At 42.7% G+C, this 24625-nt stretch overlaps 1 protein-coding gene across 9 annotated transcripts in view; it reads right to left on the reverse strand.

Moving 5' to 3' along the window:
• Positions 1–24625, reverse strand: part of WRN (WRN RecQ like helicase) — a 106888-nt gene extending 82263 nt beyond the window's left edge. For 3 of the 9 annotated variants that reach the window (XM_030565287.1, XM_030565288.1, XM_030565290.1), the window contains exons 1-6: positions 18979–19688; positions 16900–17087; positions 13490–13608; positions 6919–7034; positions 5502–5647; positions 565–713 (exon numbers count right to left, since the gene is read on the reverse strand). In XM_030565287.1, coding sequence (XP_030421147.1) covers positions 565–713; positions 5502–5647; positions 6919–7034; positions 13490–13561 — 483 coding nt within the window. In that variant the 5' untranslated portion in view covers positions 13562–13608; positions 16900–17087; positions 18979–19688. Of the gene's footprint in view, positions 1–564; positions 714–5501; positions 5648–6918; positions 7035–13489; positions 13609–16899; positions 17088–18978; positions 19689–23800; positions 24210–24537 lie in introns of those variants that run through there. The other 6 variants (XM_030565283.1, XM_030565282.1, XM_030565285.1 and 3 more) reach the window with 6 other exon arrangements.

Here is a 24625-nt window from a genome sequence, read left to right on the forward strand (position 1 = left end):
AACATTTACATGGATAACAAATATAGCTACAGTTTTGGAAGGTCACGCTTCATGGCATAAGCCAGCCCATAACTGCTGGGGATAGAAGGAATTTTTCCCTGGGGCAGGTTATCCCATAACTGCCAACTGCAGAGTTTCTTGCACCTTCTTCTGATGCATCTAGTACTGGCCACTGTTGCATACAGGACAATGGACTAGATGGACCTTGAGTCTGATCCAGTCTGGCAATTCCTGTTAGTAAACATAAAAGGGAATACAATTTGATTGATTTAAAAAAAATGGTGTTTCAAATGGAACAAAATGGCCAGAAACTGAGCTGAGGAGAAAAAAAGATCTGTGGGAAAATCAAATATACTGTGCAATGCAAATACAGACATTTAATACTGTAGCTCTTACTTGAGTTCCTTCCAAATTCAAACACTTTAGGAAGTGTCACCTGGTAATATTTATCCCTAGTAACAGATCTACAGTGTGTGACTGGAGCCACATTTGCATTTCTATGAAAATAAAAGCCTCCCTTTATTTAGCATAAGACACCCCTCCCCCATGAAACGGAATTTTTACTTTTTCATTGGCGACATCAGCCAGTTCTACAAAGCTCTTCAGTTTGACTTCGAAGTCACTCATCAGCTTCCACTGATCTCCTTCAATTCCTACTCCAACCTTTTTAACGGCTTCGTCTTCAAGCAATCTTTTGAGTCCCTTGGGAAAACCTAAAACAGATTAAATCCAAATATAATCAACTACATGGCAAAAACTGCCAGATTTTAATTTCATACAGAAATAGGTAGAATCCTATCAAGGATAAATTTGGGCAATCTACCTTTTTTATAGTAATAGCCAAATGGTCACTACATCTGTATCTATAAAGCAATCAACTTAGCCATCAAACAAGTGCATGTGATTTCTAGTATGGCACTTTAATGCCAAGGCAGGCCAGTCAGTTTACATTTTGTGCTAGCTGGAACTCCAACTGGTTGTAGTATAATTTTATCTGGAGGCAAGCAACACTGAAATTATGCAAACTTTTTTTTTTCCTTATGGAAACAACAGATCAAAAAATGACTTCCAATCCAATATTTACTTCTAAATGCCTCATTCATCAGCATGAATGGCAATCAGCAAAAAACAGGAAATTGCTTTTGGAAAATAATTTCTGATCCATATAGCTGAATGATCACTAAAATTGAATGTGTTATTTCAATATTTTCACATATTTAGTCATAAATTATTACACTGTATGCAGTTTTTTATTAACTTAAAACACAGGCAACCAGACACACAGGGACCCATTAGGAGAATAAATTTCAGTACTCTACTAATATAAGAGTACTGTTCAAAGCCCTTGGAAAAAAACAGTTAGGAAAGCAGATTTCCCTGGAAACTCAGGTGGGTTGGAATAGCATACTAAAAACAACTTAACCAAAAACCAAGCCAAGCAGAAGCGCTGCCGCCATCAGCGTACTCTGGGAAAAACGTGATATTTAGGAGAAATCTGAAACCAGGAGTAGGTCTTGCAGTGGTTGCCCAGTGGGGACAGAAAACTCTAAACCAGTAGTCCCCAATCTTTTCATCTGGCAGGTGTCAGACGAAGGACTGTGGCGGCGGTGGAGCACCCACTATATGCCGCCGAATTTCTGCGGCATTTCGGCAGCAACACCTCTCGATGACACCGCTTGTCAGCGGCAAGCGGTGTCATCAAGAGGTGTCGTTCAGTGGATGTTCGACCGCTGGCCCATGACGCGGGCGCATTTAGATGCCCCTGCGGGCGCCATGGTGCCCACGGGCACAGCGTTGGGGACCCCTGCTCTAAACAAATGAGGTAGGATTTTTAGAAGTACTGTACACCAACAGCTCCCAGTGATCCAAGCAAGAGAAAAATATGAGATGCACTTGCCACTGACAATCTAAATATAACTGAGTTGTGAGCAATTATATTCCTTCCTACAGCATTTGCCCAGACACAAGAATATGTGCCTCTTGGACAAGGTCCTTTGCTATAAGTGCCAGTAACAATTACTGAAAGCAATGGGAGCTGTGGTTGCCTCCTCCCAAAATACAATTCATCATGTGCAAAGACTACTCCAAATATAGACACAACATCTTTTGGAAGGAGAGACCATCACCCACCCACAAAATTATACTCATGAAGAGCTTTTGCATTGTAGTGCCAAGTCCAAGATGTACACTGGGTTAGGACCAGACGAGCTCGGGTGGTAGGCCAACAAAGGAAGCCTGGAGTAAACGGAGAACTTAGATAAACTCTGAAAGGCCAAAAATGTGTAACTCAGACTCTCATATTTAATTTTGAAATCATTCAGTGTCACAGAGCATTCTTTTGCACTTTTGACACAGAGTAACACATGCAAAAGAAAAACAGTAATATCTGTATTCCTCAGTATGGTTTCAAAAACATGAGCTAGTTCTTTCTATCAGAGTTCGCACACAGCATACAGAGTTCATGCTTTGGTGGTCTAAAAACCTGAATTTCCATCAAGTGGATCTCATAACAATATTGAGTCATAGAATATTTTTGAAGGTTATAGGTAAAGGGCACAGACTAAAATTTTCAAGTTTGGTTTACTACAGTTCAGCACCTGAATCAGGCTTTAGGTATTTAAACAGAAGTGGCCTATTCTCCACCAGATTTGTGGGTGCTTTGTATTCTGGACATTTTTTTTTCTTTTAATGGAGATATCTCTATCTCATAGAACTGGAAGGGATCTTGAAAGGTCATTGAATCCAGCCCCCTGCCTTCACTAGCAGGACCAAGTACTGATTTTGCCCCAGATCCCTAAGGGGTCCCCTCAAGGACTGAACTCACAACCCTGAGTTTAGCAGGCCAATGCTCAAACCACTGAGCTATCCCTCCCCCCATTTTTTTTAAAGTCTTAAATCTTTATTTAAGCACCTAAGCAGTGGTCTGATTTTCAAGAACTCAGACTGTGGGTTCTCAAAATTAGCACTTTGTTAAGGCCTTGCGATCTAAATAAATGCTACTGAAATTATACAAACTGGAATGTTTTACAGCTTGACCCTGCAGAGTACAAAAAATAATTTACATAAAAATGTGTGCAAGACTTTACTTATTCCAACTTTAGATTGAATTTTCCCCAGAGAATCTGCAATCAATTCAAACCTTGTAGAAGTTTCCATAGGATTAGCGAATGTTGATCCACTTTTTGGCAGAAGAGGGATATTTGATACGGCTAATACGGCACTGGATATTCAGAAATTTACTCATATCCCAAGACGTGAGTGATTCCTGTCAGAATGATGCAGAAGTTTGAAAGCTGGGGATTAATCTCTGGTTTCACATACTGTTGAAAGGTATCCTCTATTTCTAGGGTACGAGAATTTCGTGAAACAATAGGAAATTCAATTATTTCATGTATAAATTCAGGCTGATTGTCCTCTTCACCGGTTGCTCCAAAGTCAATAACACAGATGTAAACATAGTAACTGTCTCCATTGGTGGGCTCCTTCTGCATCAGCTTCTGCTTCTTATAGTAGTTCTTCAACCTCTTTTTCAGTACATCTTTCACTCCCCTGGTTTCAAGTTTGAATTCTGCAAGTTTAGTGCTGAGCTCATCTCTACTCATTCTATTAATATAACCGTTGGTCATAGCAATTTTTTTGTAAACTGGGTCACCGTAGTCACTTGAACTGGAAGTGCAATGTTATCCATTATTTTCTTCACCATCAAGTCTACAACGCTGCTTGCCTGGGGTGTGCGCGGGGGAGTGGGCCGCTCTGCGCGCGCCACTGTCTCAGTGTGGGCTCCCTGCAGCCAGTTCTCTTTTTGCTCCTCCATCGCCCCTCTGCTCACCCGACGTCAGCGCCCGCCCCCTGCCTCTCTCGGCACACTAGGAACCTAATTATGATCTAAGGCCTGACTTCACGATCCCATATTTGACTATTCTGGCCATAATTTTTAAAGCCCTAAACCCCTTATAAATCTGCACCCAAACATATTCACACCTAGAAACTTGTTCAGTTTCTACTGTCCAAACTTGAGCTTTGCACTAGCTTGATAAGTATTTGCAGACTCAACATTTCACCATGTGTGTACGCCTACATTTTATGATACAATCTTGGTACTTGTATGGTCCCCATTCTGAACAGAATCCAAAGTTTATGTTGGATTATTGTTCATGGACGAGGGTTTATATTTAGGACTCTATACTCCCCTCAGTTCACAGGGTATCTTCTACTGATATGAGTGGAAGGCTGGCAAAAAGATCCAAGAGGTAACATACATCCCTTCAACTAGTAACTCAATTTTTATTTATCAGCAACCAATGTTCAATGTCATCACATTTATCATCATGCAGTGGGAAAATTTCTGCCTTTAGGATCACCAGCATGTCTGCCTTTGTTTCTCTTCTTCCTCTACCCTCCTTTCATTGTTTCTCTCCCTCTTTCACATCTTTGTACCTTTCTTCCATCTGAATTTCCTACCATTCAACATCTCTCCCCACCATATTTGCTAAAATATGCAATTAAATACAGAAATTTGAAGTGTCACTATTAAACATTAGCGTGAACACTCCAATGAGAATAATGGCCCTTTTCTCACAGCTTCAGAACGTCTGCAGGGATATGACAACAACACTGCATCAGTTTACTCTCTGTTCATTTACATGGTTTCATTTCCAACCACAAAAGCTTAGGTTCTACAGACATTGTACACACCAGGCTTGCCACAAATACATCAAGCAAGCTAGAACTAGTCTGCACAGCAGATACTTGATACCTCCCCTATAGGAATACAGGACAACACACAGATTTTAAGAACCAATGGCATCCTGACCACTCATCAGGTTTTTAGCCAGTTGAGCCAAGGTAATAAGGGTTGTTGTCAGCAAAATACAGGCCTACAGTTTCATTTCTGTGGGGGTGGGGGGACAAACGTATTATATAGAAAATATTAAACATTTGCCCTATTTTAGTAAAGATAGCATTTGAATTCAGGAAAACTTCCTCAGGAGCACAAGAAAGTGGCTGTGTAAATAAGCTATGACAGTCGTCTTCAAAGAGAAATGAAAACATTAGCAGAGTAAACGAAAAGGAAACTTTCCTTCCTCCTTGTTTGGGAACAGTGGAAGCTGCTGGATACTGAGCACTTTAGAAAATCTGGCCACTTCATTTAGGTGCTCACATAGGACCTTCTGATACTAAACTCTTTTAAAAAAGATCTAGCTCTTAAAATTGATTCAGCCGTAATGTACAATGTTAATAACACCGATAAGGATTTTTAAATTAAATTAATTTTGTAGTAACAGTGGCACTTTCATGATATAAACGACCTATGTGAGCTGACAGAGACTAACATATCCATACAGAATTGGATAGCTGGATATGTGCACTATAGTGGGGGTGGGTTTTCTCCATCAGCTGAAACAGGAAGTACTATCTGCTTCTGGAAGCAAAAGCACAGATCAAGTAACCTGACACAGAGAGGCAAATATGAACCAGAGCACGGAAAGAATGATACTGACCTGACATTGAGGAAATGTGAAACAAGTAGCATTTTTTCTCCGATACACATATTTGGATTAGGGCGACTTTCCCTACTTTCCCTTTAGTATATGATGGCGGCCATTCAATGTCAAATCCTATCACATCTCCACCAGATAGGTTTATTCTGAAGAGAAGATAGGTTGATTAATTCCCATCTAGTAATTCTACTACACATATATCACATATAACAGGGGTCGGCAACCTTTCAGAAGTGGTGAGCTGAGTCTTCATTTACTTACTCTAATTTAAGGTTTCGCGTGCCGGTAATACATTTTAACATTTTTAGAAGGTCTCTTTCTATAAGTCTAATAATAATATAACTTAACTATTGTTGTCTGTAAAGTAAATAAGGTTTTTAAAATGTTTAAGCAGCTTAGTTTAAATTAAAATGCAGTGTGAGCACCACTGAAAATCAGTTTGTGTGCCGCCTTCGGCACACGAGCCATAGGTTGCCTACGCCTCATCTATGACATATGACAACAGTATATCTTACTTTAGAATGAACAACTAAAAAATTTCTTCTCTCACTCCCTGTTCACGAGGCTGTTAGTAGAGTTGTAGTCAAACAGCCTCCATACTGATGGTGAAATTCACCCTACTGCAAAGGGCTCACCTGACACCTTCCAAACAATGTACACCCTTAACTACAGGTCTTATGCAGTACAGACACCCATTCTTTGGCTTGCTGTACCTCAATTAAATTCACCCCAAGAGAGAGAAAAACAGAAACTGGACACTCTTTCCTTAGATATATTTTTGGAAGTTCTTGCTCATAACTATTTTTCTCAATTTATTGATGATTTTATGCTAAGTTTGTCCCCAAAAACATTGTATGCACTATCCAAATCCAGAAACCAACTACTTGCATAATGAATTGATAATATATCTTTAGGCCCCGTTCCTGCAGAGATTCAAACACATACTTTACACACTGTAGTCCTACTGAAATTACTGAAATCCATGGAGTTAGTCACAATGTGAAAAGTTACACACTTGTAGAGTACAGGATTTGCACTTTAAAGAATGCTGTCTCCTGACATGAAGTCTCACAAAAAGGGTACAAATGCAGAATTACATCCAGTCAGCTAAAGTTAAAAGTTTATTTCTAAATTTCCACTCACTGCAGATGTCATTCAGTAGCATTTATGGATAATTTTTAGTCCTAAGAAACTGTAACTTCACTTGGTGCTTGTAAACAATACATAAAACCAGACAGAATTCTGCTACTTACACTAAAAAGAAGACCTCTATTATCTACAGACATTTTCTAGGGCTGAGTAGCTGACCCCTCTGTGTATGAAAATTGCACAACAGGTATATGTGTGCACGTGAAAAACACAAACCCTTCTGAGGTAGCGATAGACACACACACCAAGGAACCATGCAAGCTTTTACCTGATATCTTCTGACAGAAAGGAGCAGTCGCTGGCATCGTAGCTGTAAACAACAGAGCCATGGAACTCTAAAATAGGCAGGTCATTTTCCAGAACACTCCTCTGAACAAGAGACTTCTGTTATAGAAGAGGATCTGTTATAGGGCATATTTAGCCACATTGCAAACACATTCTTTAGCATATTTAGCCACACTGCAAACACATTCTTTAGCATATTTAGCCACACTGCAAACACATTCATTAGCAATACAACTTTCTTAAAGCCGTAGTCATGGCTACCAAAACAATTTTGGGGTTGGTTTGTTACTGTAAAACTATTTAGCAGAACAGTTACAAACTTTAAAATAGACAGCTCATAGCACCACCCTTTATTAAAGACCCTGTCTTCACTTGCTTACAAATTTGCCAAGCTTTAACCATTTGGGCTGAAATTTGCCATGACAGGTGTCAGCCTTTTACTGACTTGTTTTTGTAAAACTTCAGCCAAAAGATTTCATCATTTCTGAGAACAAGACTAGGGAAAAATATGTTTTGTCCAGGTTAAACATTTTCGGCAACCTTTTCTTCAAAATGCTGTAGCATCTCCATGCTTTGCAGCAGGGACCTGAAATGTGTCATTTTGAGTCAGGGATGTGCCTTTTACCATACCTGTAAAAATGAGCCCTATTTTGGCCAAGTTATAAACCTATACAAATTGCACATGTTCAGCTAAGACTTGTTAGGACTTAGCAGATAAAGTCACTTGTGAACGTGAATACAGAGGAGCAAATTAATGTCACATAGGCAACCTAAATTCTGGCATTTCTAGCTTTGGTATATTTGACTTGCAACCTTAATAATGTTATTTTAATATAGTTTTTGTGGTGCAATACATGGACATATGAAATAATTTGTACAGTTCATTAAAAAGAACAAAAAATTTCCTATCAATAATTTCCTTTCTGCAAGCAGCATCTCCCACAATTCTGGATGTCTGGGAAGCAGAAAGCAGTGATTAGACATAAAGAGGGGTATAAAACAAGAGTTTGGTAGAAAAGATGTACCCCCCAAAAGCCCTATATTATTTCTGGGCCACCACCCACAGCACCTTTCTGCCAAAGGAGACCTCTGCAGAAGAAAGTCCATTTTATAGTGATTAATAAAGGTGTTAGCTGCAGACAAAGTGTCTGCTTTTCAAATTCCAAAGGGGACGCATTTTCTCATTGCGCCTGTGAGGTTGCTACAGTTCTCGTGGAGCACGCCTTGATCTCTTCTGAGCTAGGAACCTCCAATGATTTGTAGTCTAATCCACCTAGCAACGGAGGACTTGGAAGCTCTAAGTCCCTGCCATTTTGAGTGGAAGGACAATAATAGAGAGCCCAATGTTCTTGAGGACTGTTTACATTTGAGATAGATGTCAGAGGAGCCTTAAAAACATCAAGTATGCCATGTCTTCTCTGTTTGCTGCTGTGGTTTTGAACAGAACAAAGGAAGCACAACCTCTTGAGAATGAAAGGAGTAGGAATTTACCTTAGTAAAAATAGATTCCGGTGTCCTGAACCCCACCTTGGCCTCATGGAACATGCAGTAAAGGCTGCCGCATAGATAAGGCTGCCAGCTCTGACACACGCCTGCCGGATGCAGCAGCTACTAAAACAGGTCTTAATGGACAAATAAGAACACTGGAGTCAACAGTTCAAGCAGATGGCTTGTCAGAGCCACCAAAACTAGCAGTAAATCCCATTTTGGGAAGAGCAGCCTGACTGTCGGACTGGCTAACCAGACTGCTCCAAGGAATCTGGCTACCTGTGGTTTGTCGGCCATGAGGAAACCTAAGCATGTTGTGAATAGCATGCTACTAAGAGCGGACACCGACAGGCAACTGTACTGGGCTGTCTATGCCTTTCTGAGAGAAGCCCAGAACAGTTGGAATTCAAGGGTTTCTGGGATTTGCACTGGATTGGTGGGTGCAAGCTGCTCCCTCAACATTTCCAAACCCCAGAGCCAGATTCCACTGTTTTTTCTGGAAGAATCTGTGTCCCTTTGCCGGTATCTCTGCAAAGATGAGGAGCAAAAGGAGTATCTCTGTCTGAAGGCTGGTCCACAGTCTCTCCTGAAGACAGTTAATGGGGAAGGGAGAGACTATGTGGATTTTGCCACATTGTCAGCCACCAACATAGCCAACTTTTTCTCCAAAAAGGAGGAAAACTGTAAACTTGGCAGAGCATAGGACTTGCTCAGAGTCAGTATTCACCTTCCAGGGTCAGAGCCATAGGTGGTGCCTGGCTATTCAGCTAGAAGCCATGGCTTGGACTGACAGTCTGATCGCATCCACTGAGGCATCAGCTACAAATGCTGTTATTAGTGAGATGCTCTTTAAAATGGAACCAAAGTCAAGGTGATCTCTGGACTTAAGGCCTTGAGATCTTCGGTCCAGGAAAGAGATGCTCCAGCCAAACAGGGAACTGCCAAAGATGCTTGGAGGGTGGCAGAGGAAACGTCAAAGTCCTTCTGGAGAGTGGGTTCATCTTTCCATCTATGGGATCCTTCGGGGAGAACTCCACTCCTAAGGGAATAACCATATCCCCCGTGAGGGATGCTACTGCAGCATCCACCTCTGATGTCTCAGCAATAGAGGCCTTTGGCTCTTGTATGGTACAGATCCTGAGGTGGGGGGGCTCTTGTGAACGTGCTTGCCCTTATCATCCCTAATTCACTTCCTCAAGAGAATTTGAGACAGAAGGCTGGGTGCAGTCTGGGCACAACTCCCCATCTGCTGAGCCTGGAAAGGCTGCATCACATATAGAGCATCGCTTGGATTTGACCCAGTGCATTCCTGGCTTCTCCCAGGGGGAGAAGAGCAGGCAGGGAGACGCTGCAGTGGAGATTGAAGGAGGATTAAACCTGAGGGATAATCAACCCAGGGAGGAAGAGGATCACTGAAGAGGGAGAACACCGCTCCCCACTTCACAAAAAATGGGCAAAACAAGCGAACACAGAAGAATAAGGGTGGGAGAAACAGAAACTGCCACCGTTTGCTGCTGCAAAGGCAGAGTCTGGCAGCAAGCAGCAGCAGAGAGGGCGTGACTAGAGCATGCGGCACCTAAAGGCTGATCTACCTCCACAACACTGCAGAGAGGAGCACAGCCCAAACACCCAGGAGCATGTGAAACGTTGGGCTGCAGAAGAGTCTTTTTTAAATTATTAGTCAGGTGCCCTGAAGATTAAAAATTCCCTTTTAAATATTAAGTGTAATATCAATTGTAGTTGATATTTCCTCTCATCTTTACTTGGTTAAAATGTTTATTTTGTTCCTTCTTATAAAGCAACTTATGTCTAAGACACGGCTCAGGCCTTGTCTTTGCTACACATTAACAGCACTAGGACGGGACTAAAAATTAGAGTAATCAAACAATGCTGGCTGTGACTATGCGGTCAGTGTAGATCAGGGTTTATCCTTAAACACCTGACACAATGCTGAACATGGCTTGTCCTTGGCAGCATCACATTAGCTAATTCTACTCTGTACAGAACATACAATTTTGTATCAAAGACAAGCCATCAGTTATTTGGCAGCCAGCATAACACGCTACAGTAAGAAACACCTAGCTTTGGAAACAACCTTGAGTCAGACCCACAGGAGACAAATAATCCATAGCACCTTCAAGGCAACACAATCTGGCCACACTGCATATCATGGACATAATATCATCTCCACAGTTACGATTACATTCTAAAGTGGAAATCAAATTGTTCTCTGTAAATGTAGGTAGTAGCCTTTTGGTGTGAAATTTCAGTTTTTATATCCTTTGAATTTTCTTTTCACTTTTGGTTATTTTATTGGGGCGGGGGGTTGGTTCTCTCTCTCTCTCTTTTTTTTTTTAATAATAGAAAGGATTTATAATTTGGCTCTGGCTGAAATTTGTCCATGGCAGTGAATCCATCTCTTGATTGAGAGGTATATCCTGACAAGATCAGCTGCAGCCTTTGGGGGTGAGGGAAACTGCATTTCAGATCTTTGTTGATAGTTATTGATCATAAGCAAAAAAATTTGTACATAACTAGGTGCCACTTATATTCAACTGCTGTCTTGTAACATGCAACTTCTGCTCATAACAGAGAAGTATGGGGTTTTGTTTGTTTTTTGTGCACATCTCCTGGAATATAAGGGTTCCTGTGCACCAGAAACTATTGATGCATGTAGTCTTCTCTGTAAGCAGCTCCATGTACTACTCCTGGGGGAATTCTGCACCACTGCGCATGTGCAGAATTTATGTCCCCTGCAGATTTCTTTGCTTCCCTGCAGAAAAATTACTTTCTGACGGGAAGCAAAGGGAAGCCACAAGAGCGGTCATGCAAACCCCCAACCCCACCCGCAGTATGTTTTGTGGGCCCAGGGCAGCTGGCAGAGAGGTAAATCACTGTGAGGGAGGAGGGACTGGGGAAGACCTGGCTGGTGGTTCCTACCCTGCGCCAATTCAGCTGCTATTCCTGGCTGGTTCTTCTTCCGTGCACAGCATCTGAGACCAGGTCAGACCCACCCTCAGATTTCTCCCCCAGCTGCAGGAAGCTCTGCAAACTCTTTCCCTCTCCGCTCCCCGAACCCATATCTACTCAGCTGCAGGGGGAGCGATCGCTGTACAGGGAGCAGCTCCTCCATCCACCCATGCCCCGTTATCCAGACCCCCTCATACCTAGGCTCTCCTGCTGAGTCTTGCCTCGCACACTCAGAATCGCCATGATGAGCCCCACTCCCCCAGCACCTGGACCACTCCACCAAGCCACCCACACCCAGATCCCCAGCCCACTGAGCCTCAACCAGCTGCACCTGGATCCCCACCCCACTGAGCCCCACTGCCCCAGGATCTGGGCCTCCCCTGAGGCCCCCACATCCATACCCCCTACTAAGCTCTATCCCCCCTACACGCCTGACCTACCCCTCGCTGAGTCCCAACCACCTTCACCTGGACCCTCCCTGCAGAGTCCCATTAGCGTTGCACCCAGATCGCCCCAACAATCTCCTGTGCATCCAGATCCCCCACTGAGCCACCCACATCCAGATTGCCCCACACAGAACCCTCTCAATCCGCACCTGGATCCCCCCACACTAAGCCCCTCCACATCTGGCCTTGCTGAGCCTGCCTGTCCCCGCCTGGTGCACCTGGCACAGAGGGGCAGAGCCCTGGGATGTTTCTGGGACAAGTCCAGTCCTTGGCTGTGTCAGGGTTGGGTACAGCCTCACGGCTGAGTCCATGTCCCAGTGGGTGCTGTAGCGTGATCTCCCACCTCTGTGAAGCCAATGGCCTGTGCTCCCCAGTGCCATGCTGGAGCCTCCAACAATTGACAAATAAAATTTGCTATAATGATAGCAGTTTTTCTGGTTTTTAAAAGGAGGTCATAATCATGATTATAAAGAAGACTCAGCTGCAACTTTAACTGTGGAGCAATTGCTGTTACTCCATAGCACTGAAGTATAGCAAACTCAGATGATCAGATACAGTAATGTATTACCCAGTGTTTTATACACAGTAACACTCATGTCTTGACTGCTATTAATTAATTTAATCCTCATACCATGTTGTTGTTTAGTCACTGATAGACAGACAGAGCGGATTCTATTTGTTGCATGTTTGTGTTAACGACTTGATATTGTTGAAATAAGTTAATCAGAGATAAATACAGCACTATACAGAATACAGAAGTAAATACATTACTACCCTTTGTTGTCAGACTAAGAGCTGTATATGTATCTTACCTGTATCTGGAAGGGACGTGCAGTTTTCATCCCCCTCCCTCCCGCCGCCAAGTTTTCATATCACTATCATTATATAGGATTTCCAACAAAGGAAACCCAGTTTCCAAGAATATTCTCCCAGAAACATATGTTGTGATGTCATTTCTATATATTCTCTCTTGTGTTAAGACATGATTATTTACCGCTGAGAGAACTAACAATTATTCAAGTTAATATCTCTCAACGGGTCTTTCTTATCCCACAATCAGTCTTCTATATTGATTCCCCCAACAGAAAACATATGCTATGACAATAATCTCTTATTAGTTTCCCAAGTCTATATATGCTTATGTCAACATTATATATGTTAAGGAGCTGGTTTCCAAGAATATCTGGAGTTTGAGAGACATGAAAGTGCCTTGAAGTTATTAAATACAGCATAATGAATACATTCCGAAATAGGGTAACTTACTAGTCAAGGACCAGTGTCTGGACCTTAGAATTCAGATATACTCTTTGTTGTGGATACAGATTCTAAAGAATAGTTAATATGTATAAATGAATAAAATATACAGAAAGAAAAAACTAAAAGTATTACTATTTATTAACAGGTACTAACATATTACATGGTGAAATTTATATTAAGATTGTTGTTCTGTCAAATGAAAAATTCTGTACGGCAAAATGGATCATCAATCAAAAATGTACCACATATATACAATTAATCTACAGACAAGCTATAAATACATTAACAAGGAATACTGGAACAACGGTACAAGCTGAAAATGTAACAAAATCAAACATTAGTCCAAACCATCTATGTAATGTAGCACAACTGGATTTTCACATCAGATCCTACCTTTTTGTCACCCACATCGTCTTTACTCTGTGCAGACATCCACTGAGGAAGTTTATGATGTGGCGAAATCATTTTCAATTCTATATGATTAATTCTCCTGCATTTCTGTTATTTTTGTTCTGTAAAATTTAAGGGGGAAAAAAAGGCAGTAAGTGTACAGTCGGTATAGGAATGAGAGCTATTATTGCTGTTTTATCATTCTGAGTTCCCCAGGGTCCTCATTTTAGCTGATCACTTGAGGCTCAAGTTATCTGTCCACAGGGAAGGAAATGTACGTAACTAGGTAAATGCAAGAGTTCTTCATCAGAGTTTCATCATCTGCTACATGCACACACAAATGTATAAAAAACACATGAAAGAAGAAAATCTCAAAATATCCTCCCGAGAGAAAGTTCAGTAAAGTCTTTTGCACATTATGACAGCATCAACTAATTTAGGATTAAATGACTTGTGTATTTTTCCACTAAAGTAATTCAGCCATTAACAGCTGTGGTACTAATATACCAAGGAATCCTAGGGATTTTGTTTAACACTTAATCTAGCGATGAACAGTTCTGTTCTTTAGCTAGCCTTCTTACTCAGAAAGAGTTACATGCTGTTCACACAATTCATGGTTTGAAACTCCCTCTGCAGCAGAGAGTAGGAACATTGTTCTGATGAGAGCAGGTTGCCTCTGCTATGGCGATTAGTCCTGAATGTTCCCACCCCACCAAGTTGTGTTGAAGAGGAACCAATGGAGCAGCAACACACAATACTGGTCTTACCAGCTCTCGGTGCGGTTACACTGCCCATTGTGCTGTCTCCAGCAGTTCCAGTTCAACTCATTGCTCTGTTGCATGTCTGAGTTAATGACTCAAGATTTTCAACCAATGGGCTAAATTGGAATTATTTAATCTAAGATTATGAATCAGAGATTAGTCCAGCACTACACAGAATACAGAAACAGATACATTATTACCCTACCAAGAGCTGGCTCTGCCTCAGTGTATCTGGAGGGAAGCACAGCCCTCATTCCCCCAGTGAAGTTCCCTTACCAATATCATTATATAGGGTTGTAGACAAAGAAACCTTTTTTGCAAGAATATTCCCCAGGAACATATGTTCTGATGTCATTTCTATGCATTCTCACTTTACCTGGTTTATGTGTGAAGGCCTGATTGTTCACAGCTGAGAAGACTAACAATTTGTCAAGATAATCTCTCTCAATGGGTCCTTCTTACCCCACAATCAATCTTCCCTATTGACTCCCCAACAGAAAACATCTACTGTAACAATCATCCCTTATTAGTTTCCCAAGTCTATATATGCTTCTGTAACCATTATGTATATGCCCTATATCAGTGGTTATTTGGGCATAAGCTTTTGTGGGATATAACCCACTTCATCAGATGCATGAACTGGAAAATACAAGTAAGCAGGTATATACAGCACTGACCAAGTTGGGGGTCAGTGCTGAAGAGGCCAATTCAGTTAGCGTGAATGTGACCAATTCTCAACAGTTGACAAGAAGGTGTGTGTCATAAACAGATAGCTAAGGGTTAATGTCTCTTACACCTGGAAAGAGGTAACCTGAAGCACCTGACCAGAGAACCAATCAGGAAACCAGACTTTTTCAGGTCTGGATGGAGGGAAGTTTGTGTCTGAGTTCTTTGTCTTGTGCCTGTCTCTCTCTCGGCTATGGGAGGATTTCTGTCTCTTGCTTTCTAATCTTCTGTTTCCAAGTTGTAAGTACAAATATAGTAAGGCAGTAAGGTTTCTATTGTTTTCTTTTGTATTTACATGGGTATAGTTGCTGGAATGTTTTGAATTGTATTATTTTTGAATAAGGCTGTTTATTCATATTTCTTTTAAGCAAATGACCCTGTATTTGTCACCTTAATACAGAGAGACCATTTTTATGTATTTTTCTTTCTTCTTACAAAGCTTTCTTTTTAAGACCTGTTGGAGTTTTTCTTTAGTGGGGAACTCCAGGGAATTGAGTCTGTGCTCACCAGGGAATTGGTGGGAGGAAGAAGTCAGGGGGAAATCTGTGTGTGTTAGATTTACTAGCCTGACTTTGCATTCCCTCTGGGTGAGGGGGGAAGAGAGATTAGTTCTCGGTACTTCTGTTTTCCAAGGCTGGAAACGGGGAGGGTGGAATCCCTCTGTTTAGATTCACGGAGCTTGCTTCTGGGCATCTCTCCAGGAACACCTGGAAGGGGGAAGGGAAAAGGTTTATTTCCCTTTGTTGTGAGACTCAAGGGATTTGGGTCTTGGGGTCCCCAGGGAAGGTTTGGGGGGACCAGAGTGCCCCAAAACACTCTAATTTTTTGGGTGGTGGCAGCTTTACCAGGTCCAAGCTGGTAACTAAGCTTGGAGGTTTTCATGCTAATCCCCATATTTTGGACGCTAAGGTCCAAATCTGGGACTAGGTTATGACAGTGTATCAACAGAAGGGAAATTATTTTTTGTAGTGACCCAGCCACTCAGTCTTTATTCAGACCTAATTTGATGGTGTCAAGTTTTCAAATTAATCCCAGTTCTGCAGTTTCTCGTTGAAGTCCGTTTCTGATTTTTTTTAATTGAAGAATGGTGACTTTTAAGTCTGTTATTGAGTGTCCAGGGAGATTCAAGTGTTCTCCTACTGGTTTTTGAATGTTACAATTATTGATGTCAGATTTGTGTCCATTTATTCTTTTGCGTAGACTGTCCAGTTTGGCCAATATACATGGCAGAAGGGCATTGCTGGCACGTGATGGCATATATCACATTGGTAGACGTGCAGGTGAACGGGCCCTTGATGGTATGGCTGATGTGGTTGGGTCCTACGATGGTGTCCCTTGAATAGATATGCGGGCAGAGTTGGCAACATGGTTTGTTACAGGGATTGGTTCCTGAGTTAGTTTTTCTGGCATGTGGTTGCTGGTGAGTATTTGCTTCAGGTTGGGGGGCTGTCTGTAAGCAAGGAGTGGCCTGTCCCCCAAGATCTGAGAGAGTGAGGGATAGTCCTTCAGGATAGGTTGTAGACCGCTGATGAGGCACTGTAGAGGTTTTAGTTGGGGGCTGTAGATAATGGCTAGTGGAGTTCTGTTACTTTCTTTGTTGGGCCTGTCCTGTAGTAGGTGATTTCCGGGAACCCTTCTGGCTCTATCTGTTCTTAAAACTACAATACACACCTATCCCGCGAAAGCTTATGCCCAAATAACTGTGTTAGTTTTTAAGGTGCCTCAAGGATTCCTCATTGTTTTTAAAATACGGTATGATGGAGAACATTCCTGCACAGGGTTATCTATCGGTCAAGGGCCAGTGTTCTGTGCCTTAGAATTCAGACACACTCTCTGTTGAAGATAAAGATTCTAAAGAATAGTTAATATATAAATTAATCAAACAGAAAAAAAGAATAGGGTTAATATTTACTAACAGATACTAACAGCTTTCTCTTGAGTTCTGTAGCAGAGATCAGGGGCAACACAACAAATGCACACAGCTCAGCCCACAAGATCCTCAGCAGCTTCCCCTCCACTCGGCCACCAGAGAGGGCAACATGACTGTGACTGGCAGAGGACTGGTAGGCCAGTATTAAGATGAAAGAAGATTAACAACAGGAAGGAGGGAGAGCCTGGGCAAGGAGAGAGAAGACAAGATAGACTAGGTAAATGAGGAAGTGACAGGAGATAAAGAGAAGTTACTTATTGGTGCCTAATGTTTTGAGTCACCTGTCTGCATTGACACTTATGGGAGTTGTCCCCCGGTGGCAAGCACACAGAACCTTCTGGAAGGCCGCACCCACCAGGGTGAGGGGAGAAGGGGAGAGCACACATGTGCAAGTGCCATCTCATGGCATCAAACGTTCAAGAACTAAGGCTATAAGAGACTTCACCTCCTTAACTTCCTGTCCCTTCTCCCAAACCAGTGTCCTGATGTTACACAGGACTCTGAGGTGAAGGGAAAGGTGGTCATTGAGTGTGAAAGAACAGGTGATTAGTGGATAAGCTCTCTTTCTTTGAGCCTCTGTACAGTCCCACTTGTGGGAGATTAGTGAGCAGTATTGAGGAGCTCTCAGCAAAAATACAAACTGCAGCACTGCTCTCCCAAATTGAGCACTGGAGTGCCCTGCTAAGCACATGGAGTCGTGCCTGGTGAAAAGTACATACTGGCCTTCAAGCTGCAGCACTACAGATTTTTCCCTACTGGGATGTACCCAAAATATGCCACAGAAGCCACTGTGGTTCCTGTCAAGTGGTCCTCAATCCCTGCTAGTCCTGGTACCCTCACTACATTGAAATGGTTTTATACAGACTTTAATTCAATTAGATGTTCTGTGTGTGGCAGGATGGATTGATTTAAATCAAAGCAATATAATCATGATTTAATCAGCAAGCAGAAAACTGAGTTAAATAATTTATTTTAATCTTAGTTTGCGTTTGTAGTTTTCATTTTTCTAAAGAAAGGCTGATTCTCATTGGTTGGTAAACATGTTGCTTGGAATTAAATTGGCCTTTACAGCTAAATTTGGGCATTCTTTTTGCTAATCAGGAGGATGCACTAAATCTATATAAATTTATTTAAGCAATTATATAACAATTTATATTTATTCAGATCCTTAATTTTTAGAAAATGGTGAATTATGCATTTCTTATTTAGTAAACAATTTTTTTATTCATTATTTTTTGTCATGCTCTATTTGGATGGAAATTCAATTAAAAACACAAAAAGTCTTACTTTTTTTAATTACTTAAATAAAATTACTTTAAATGTGCTGGATACATAAGTAAATGTTTATCAAAACATGCTTTGCATTTAAAACTACTGATTAAACAAACAATGGAAGTATTATCTGTGGTTAGTGAATTGAATTTGTTGTTTCTGGTTACCAGGTTCTTCAAGATTGTAGAATTAAGTCTCATCTTCTCACACCTAGGCCTGGTCTACACTACAGAGTTAGGTCAACATAAGCCACGTTAGATCGATTTAATAATGTATCTGTCTACACTATCAAGTCCCTTCCACCGACCTAAGTGGCCTGTAAAGTTGACTTCTGTACTCCATCTCGGCGAGAGGCGTAGGGCTTGATTCGACATGGGGACAGCGTAGACACTGCGTTGTGTAATTTGAATGAGTTGGCCTCCAGGAGGTGTCACACAGTGCTCTGTCATAACTGCTCTGGAGAGCACTTTCAACTCCACTGCACATCAGCCAGGTACACAGGAAACAGCCACTCCCCTGTTCAAGCCCTGGAAACTTTTGAATTTTCATTTCCTGTTTGATCAGCATGGAGAGCTCGTCAGCACAGCTGATCGGAGAGACTCAAGGCCACAAACGCGCTCCAGCATGGAGTACAGAGGAGGTGATGGATCTTATTGGTGTGTGGGGAGAAGAGTCTGTGCAGGCAGAGCTCCAGTCCAGCAGAGGAAACACTGACATCTATGCCAAAATCATGGGAGTAAAAGGGCTGCATGAGGGACATGCAGCAGTGCTGCGTGAAGATAAAGGCACTTGGGCAAGCGTACCGTAAGACAAGGGAGATGAACAGTCGTTCTGGAGATGTTCCACAGACATGCTGCTTTTATGAGGAGTAGCATGCGATTCTTGATGGCAACACCACCACTATCCCAAAACTCTCTATGGATACTTCCCAGGAGCTCCGGGTGGCCTCAAGCAACAAGAAGGATATTGTTGATGACGAGGAGTATGCGAGCAGGCAAGCGGAGGATCCATTCTCCTTGACAGCCAAGAACTGTTTTTTGTCCTGGAACCCATCCCTTCACAAGACCAATTGCTGGTGGACTGTGATGCCATGAAGGCAGCTCTGGTGAGTATACATTTCCAATCAAACTGTAGGATTACACGCTGTTGTTTTTTATGTTTAATCTGAATAAAAAAAGTAGGTGTAGTAGGTATCAGTGGCAACTTCAGCTACGCAGAGGGTGCTCTCAGATAAAACTATTTATGTGCACAGAGATGGCCTTGGAATACTCCATGGAGATCTCTAGGAAGCTTTCATGGAGGTTCTTTGCAATACTTTGCAGAAGGTTTCTGGGAACGGTTGTCTTATTTTGTCCACCACAGTAGGACACTGTCCGAGCCACTCCAGATTAACTCTGCTGGCATCATTGCAGTACAGAGAATTGCAGCGTAAGGGCCAGCTCTGTACCCAGACACTTACAGCATCTGCTCTCTTTCTGTCTCTGTTATCCTCAGAAGAGTGATATCGCATCACCTGGGGAAATGGAAGGAAGTTTTGGATGCTAGCCTTTAAGCCAATAACAATTCAATAAGTAATCCACTCCCCATTTGGTGAAATCTGGGTTACACAACCACGCTTTCCCAAGCGTGCTGTGGTTGGAAGGGATCACTGTGTATTGCAACCAGCATTTAAAATAGGAGGTGAGGGGAGAAATGGGAAGCTTCCTGTTTGTCTGCCATTCTTTTCAAAAAAATATACAGATTCAATAAATGCCAATTCCAACACTTCTACTGAGAAACCATTCTGCAGCCTATTAGATCTGTGTCCACATTTTTTTGAAGAGTCACCCAACACATTCCTTTTCCAGTTATAACATTCACACCACCCTACATAATTCATCTCCTCCCTTGGTGTTTACCTGAAAAAGTTTGTAAGAGTTATGTTCCCTTCTCTCTGCATCCCTCCACTGGCTCCCTGTTCTCCATTTCATCTAATACAATGTTTTCACTTCCAAGGCCTTTCATAGTTTATCCCACACTGCTTATCCTCTCTCACATGCTATCAAAATCTCAGCTCCTGCCTCTATCTTGCCAATGAAGGCTGCCTTCATCACCCGCTTGTTACATGTTAAATAAGCACCTCCAGGCTCTCTCTCACTATGCTGTACACATGGGATAAGCTCCCCATAAATACCCTCAAAGCCACCTCATTGTCCTCTTTCACATCTCTTCTTAATTCTCCCCTTTGTTGCAATACCTACCAAACTCTTGACAACCATTGGGCAGCAAGTGTGGTGAGCCCACTGCCTAGCAAGCTAACCAGTCCTTGTTTCTTTATGCTCCCTAGTCTGTTTGTCTGCATTCCCCTGTTGCCTCATCCTGAACTTTGCAGCAGGGACCATCTTTTGGTGTGTTTGTACAGCACCTAGCACAGTAAGTCCCCGGTCCATGACATGAGGTTCTAAAGCAACAAAGAGCCTTCTTCATAAGTCAGTCCCGCCAGCCCACCATCCAGTTTTATATCTTCTGCAAATTTCATTAATGACCTTTTGGTTCCTCTTCTAGATCTAGACCACTAATAAAGAGGTAGAATAGTGTGAATGTGTGATACTACCCTAGTGCACTGCAGTTCATTACACCAAGGGTCTTATTCTCCCGTAAGTCTAGTTCACACAAGTAGGGCTATGATGGTCATGCCAATCTTTAAACATTCCACGGCACAAGTTTAGATAAACAATGACAGATCATGGAAAGAAGAAGAGGGGATTGGAAAGTGAGCCCACCCCATGCTCACTCTGTAGCAGTGGCTCCTGTCCCAGGAACAGACGGGCAAGTTTGATTGGTATTACACCCTAGCACATAATGTTGATGCACAGAAAGTTAGCCAGAAATGAAGGGGCATACATGCCAAACTTGAGTGAACTAGGTCACACTGCCACTTGGTTTGGGGGCATTTCATAGACTTTATTCAAACTCAGTTTCCATGACCACTATGACATCCGTGACAAAACTGTAGCCTCACCCTCAAGCACTAAAAGTACTAGATAGGTACATAAATCCCTGGGAGAAGAGACATTTTACATTAATCTTATTGCATCAAGGTGCTTTTACAAATAACAAATTTGTCTTTTTAGTTAAAACACTATTACTGCTTCATTTTACAATGCTCACTATTTTGATGCAGAAAGAGAAACTGAACCTTGCAGTATTCCATTGCGTAAAAAAGAAAAAAAAGTAAAACACAGCTGCCTCTAGCATCCTAACCTGCCAATTGATTTAATGCCAGCAATCAAAAATTATTCTAGTTGGAAATAAGTATAAAGTTGGGTAAGTAAAAGATTTAGGCAGAGGCCCACTTAATCAGAATCATTCAACTTTTGGTCCAACTACCAGTATTAGTAATTACCATTTTCTTTATTTTAACAGGCAACTCTGGTATTTCTTTTGTCCAAATCTCTTCTGTGATCATGATGAAAGCAACAAGCAGTAATTATCAATATGAAAAGCAATTAATATAGCCTACAATTCAGTTTAAGCCTATGATGTGCAGAAAATTTGCCTCTTTCAGCCAATGCTATTGTTATATTATTGCTAGTAAGTTGTGCTGCTTCCAATCAAAAAAAAAAAAAAATCTTCTCAAACAATATATAGAAATAAAGCATGACTCAAAATATCTTCTGCCTGATCTCATTAAGGCTTGTTATAATTTCTCCGGAAATGTGACCCTACCTTTTTTATGTAGATGCAGAAGTTTGTTCATAACAAAACCATCCTTGAGAGAAAAAAGGATGGCATTTTGCTAACATTTATTTCTTTGCAGTTCTCTGTGGCCAATTATTTCATATAATTATTTCTGTTGTGGTTAATTCATATGTAATCAAGTGTGACAAACAGAGGTAGATACAAGTATAGGAATGAATACAATAGTATTATAGGGGTATAATGCTGACAATTATTTATGAGCGATGAATATGTATTAGGTATATAAACAAAGTAAGGCTGTAATGTAAGATCTACAGGCTGAGGCCTGTAGAACTGTAGCTTAGTCATATTAGGCCAATGGTTCTCAAACTTTTGTAGTGGTGACCCCTTTCACACAGCATTTTTTTATATATTTAACACTATTATAAATGCTGGAGGTGAAGCAGGCTTCGGTGTGGAAGCTGACAGCTCGCAACCCCTCAGCTAATAATCTTGCGACCCCCCCGTTTGAGAACCCCTGTATTAGACTTTAGACCTAAAGAACAGTTTACATAATCCTGTACCGGTGAAGTTACAAGATTACTGTAAAGAATGTGCCAATAGGTGATATTCAGGAAAATGTGCCACAATGTACCCATCTATACCGCATGGCCCCCGATTGTAACATCATGGAAAATACTGCAGCAACCGCATGTTGCCGTGGGGACTTGTTGTCATAAATGCTCATAAAAATAATGGGAATTAAGAGGCTAGCTTATGAAAAGCAAGATACCCCACATTTTATGGGGTGCAGAAATCCCAATAAAGAAAAAGGATTTGGAACCTTCATGCATATGCATAAGAGTTATGGGCATGAGCATAATGCAGCACAAAAAGGGTTCCCCAACACAAATGAAGAGGAAGAATCCATCAGAAGAAGACTCTCCACAGAGTTTACATCAATATAATATGTTTCTGAAACACTACACTCTAGGGAACTGCACTGGTTTAAGTACCCCCCCACCACCACCACCATTTTAGTTAAATTTGTGCAAAGACTGACTATAGACAAGCATCTGTAGACTACCAATGCTTGTGGCATTTAATTTCTATCTATATAGTATTCACAGCTATTATATTAGCACCTGTGTTGACATATATATTGTAATGAACTTCTGCCAGGAATGGTTTTAAATGCATTCCACTTTGAATCAATTTTTCTCCCTTCACTATAACTGCTATAAAAGTGGACCAAAACTTATCAAAATGGTCAGCCAGGAAATAGCACAGAAACAAGTTAGTCCAGTAAGAGATATTACCTAACTTCATCCATCTTTTCTCTAATATCCTGGGACCAACAGGGCTACACTTCAGAACTCCCTTTCATACACAATGCTCCCCCCTCATACCTCTACCTTGAGTCTCAACAGAAAGGCTGATTCTGATTCTGTTCCTCGCCTCCAGACCCAAATACCATAACACCTCTGAACATGCACTGATGGGCAGAAAGCATGATTTTTTTTAATCCACCTGCCATAATTTGCTTGTTATTCACATCAAGGGTGACATATTCTAGATACAGCCCCATCAAAAATAGTCGCTAGTGCAAAGCAAGTGCACATCACTCTATGGAAATCGAAGAGTATGTAACAGTTCCCTTCCCAGTCACAAGGGCTTTGGAGCTGTGCTCCAGCTCCACTCCAGGCAAAAACCTGCAGCTCCACTGCTCCAGAGTTGCTCTGTGCTCCAGCTCCGGTCTCCACTCCAAAGCCCTGCGAGTCACGTATTGTATATTGAGACCCTCCATTGGTAGAAGTCGCTCCAACTCAGATGTGCTGCATAAGTTGAGTCTGGAAGCTGGAATTCTCTAACCAAAAAACTTATTTCACTTCATTTAGCTTTATTTGTGTGTGCACACGTGTCCTGCACACACGTATGCCTAGTAGCAGGACATGACCCTCTTACCGCTCAGCATCCCTGCTCCCAAATAGGGATGCCCGGCCTTGTCCCAACAAAGCTCCTGAGGTTGACTAGGCAATACTAGAAAAGGACCCCCCAACCGGGACTCCCGTGGCCAGAAGTCCTCGGTGCGTTCTTGAGTGAGAAGCAGTGGGAAGACAACCTGTGCAGAAGTGAGGGCCGAAGTGCTCAGCACAGACCTGCGGGGGAAGAGGCCGGGGTAAGGGCAGCCAGAGCAGTGAACCAGAAGCTGCTGCCCAACGCCTCTCCGGGGAGGGCTACGCTGCAGCTAGGGGCGAGTGGCCCAGCGCAGGGAGACGGACTGTGACTAGCAGGCCCCCCGCTAGGCCCACTAAAATTAGCCACGTGGGTGTTCCGGCTCCCAAGCCCACCCGACACCCCCCTCGCCCCCAGGCTTCAGAGCCAGCGCGCCCGCCCGGCGCGAGTCTGTCTTCCCGGCCGCCGCGCAGCCCCCTCAGCGAAGCCGGGGACCAGCTCCTGGGCCGCACGGCTGCCGCGGGGGAGACGCGCCCTGTGCGGCCCCCTCTTCTCCTCACGAGGGACGGGCACAGCTGAAGGCCCAGTGGAGACGCGGCTCGCACGGGCGCGAGGCGGCAGCTCCCGCGGACGGACCCAGCTGCGGCCGGGTGCAGGCAGCCCCGCGCTAGGACCCCGGGGACCACCCGCCCGCGGGGGGAGGGGAGGCCGGCGCCCGGCACTCTCCGCCTTGGGGGTCCCCTGACCTGCTGCACCGCGTCCTACGCTCCCCCGACTCGCTCTGACCCTCCGCGCGCCGGCGGCGCCAACGCAACGTCATCAACCCGTCGCCCA

Source organism: Gopherus evgoodei, chromosome 5, assembly GCF_007399415.2.
Source record: "Gopherus evgoodei ecotype Sinaloan lineage chromosome 5, rGopEvg1_v1.p, whole genome shotgun sequence".
Classification (NCBI taxonomy): domain Eukaryota; kingdom Metazoa; phylum Chordata; order Testudines; family Testudinidae; genus Gopherus; species Gopherus evgoodei.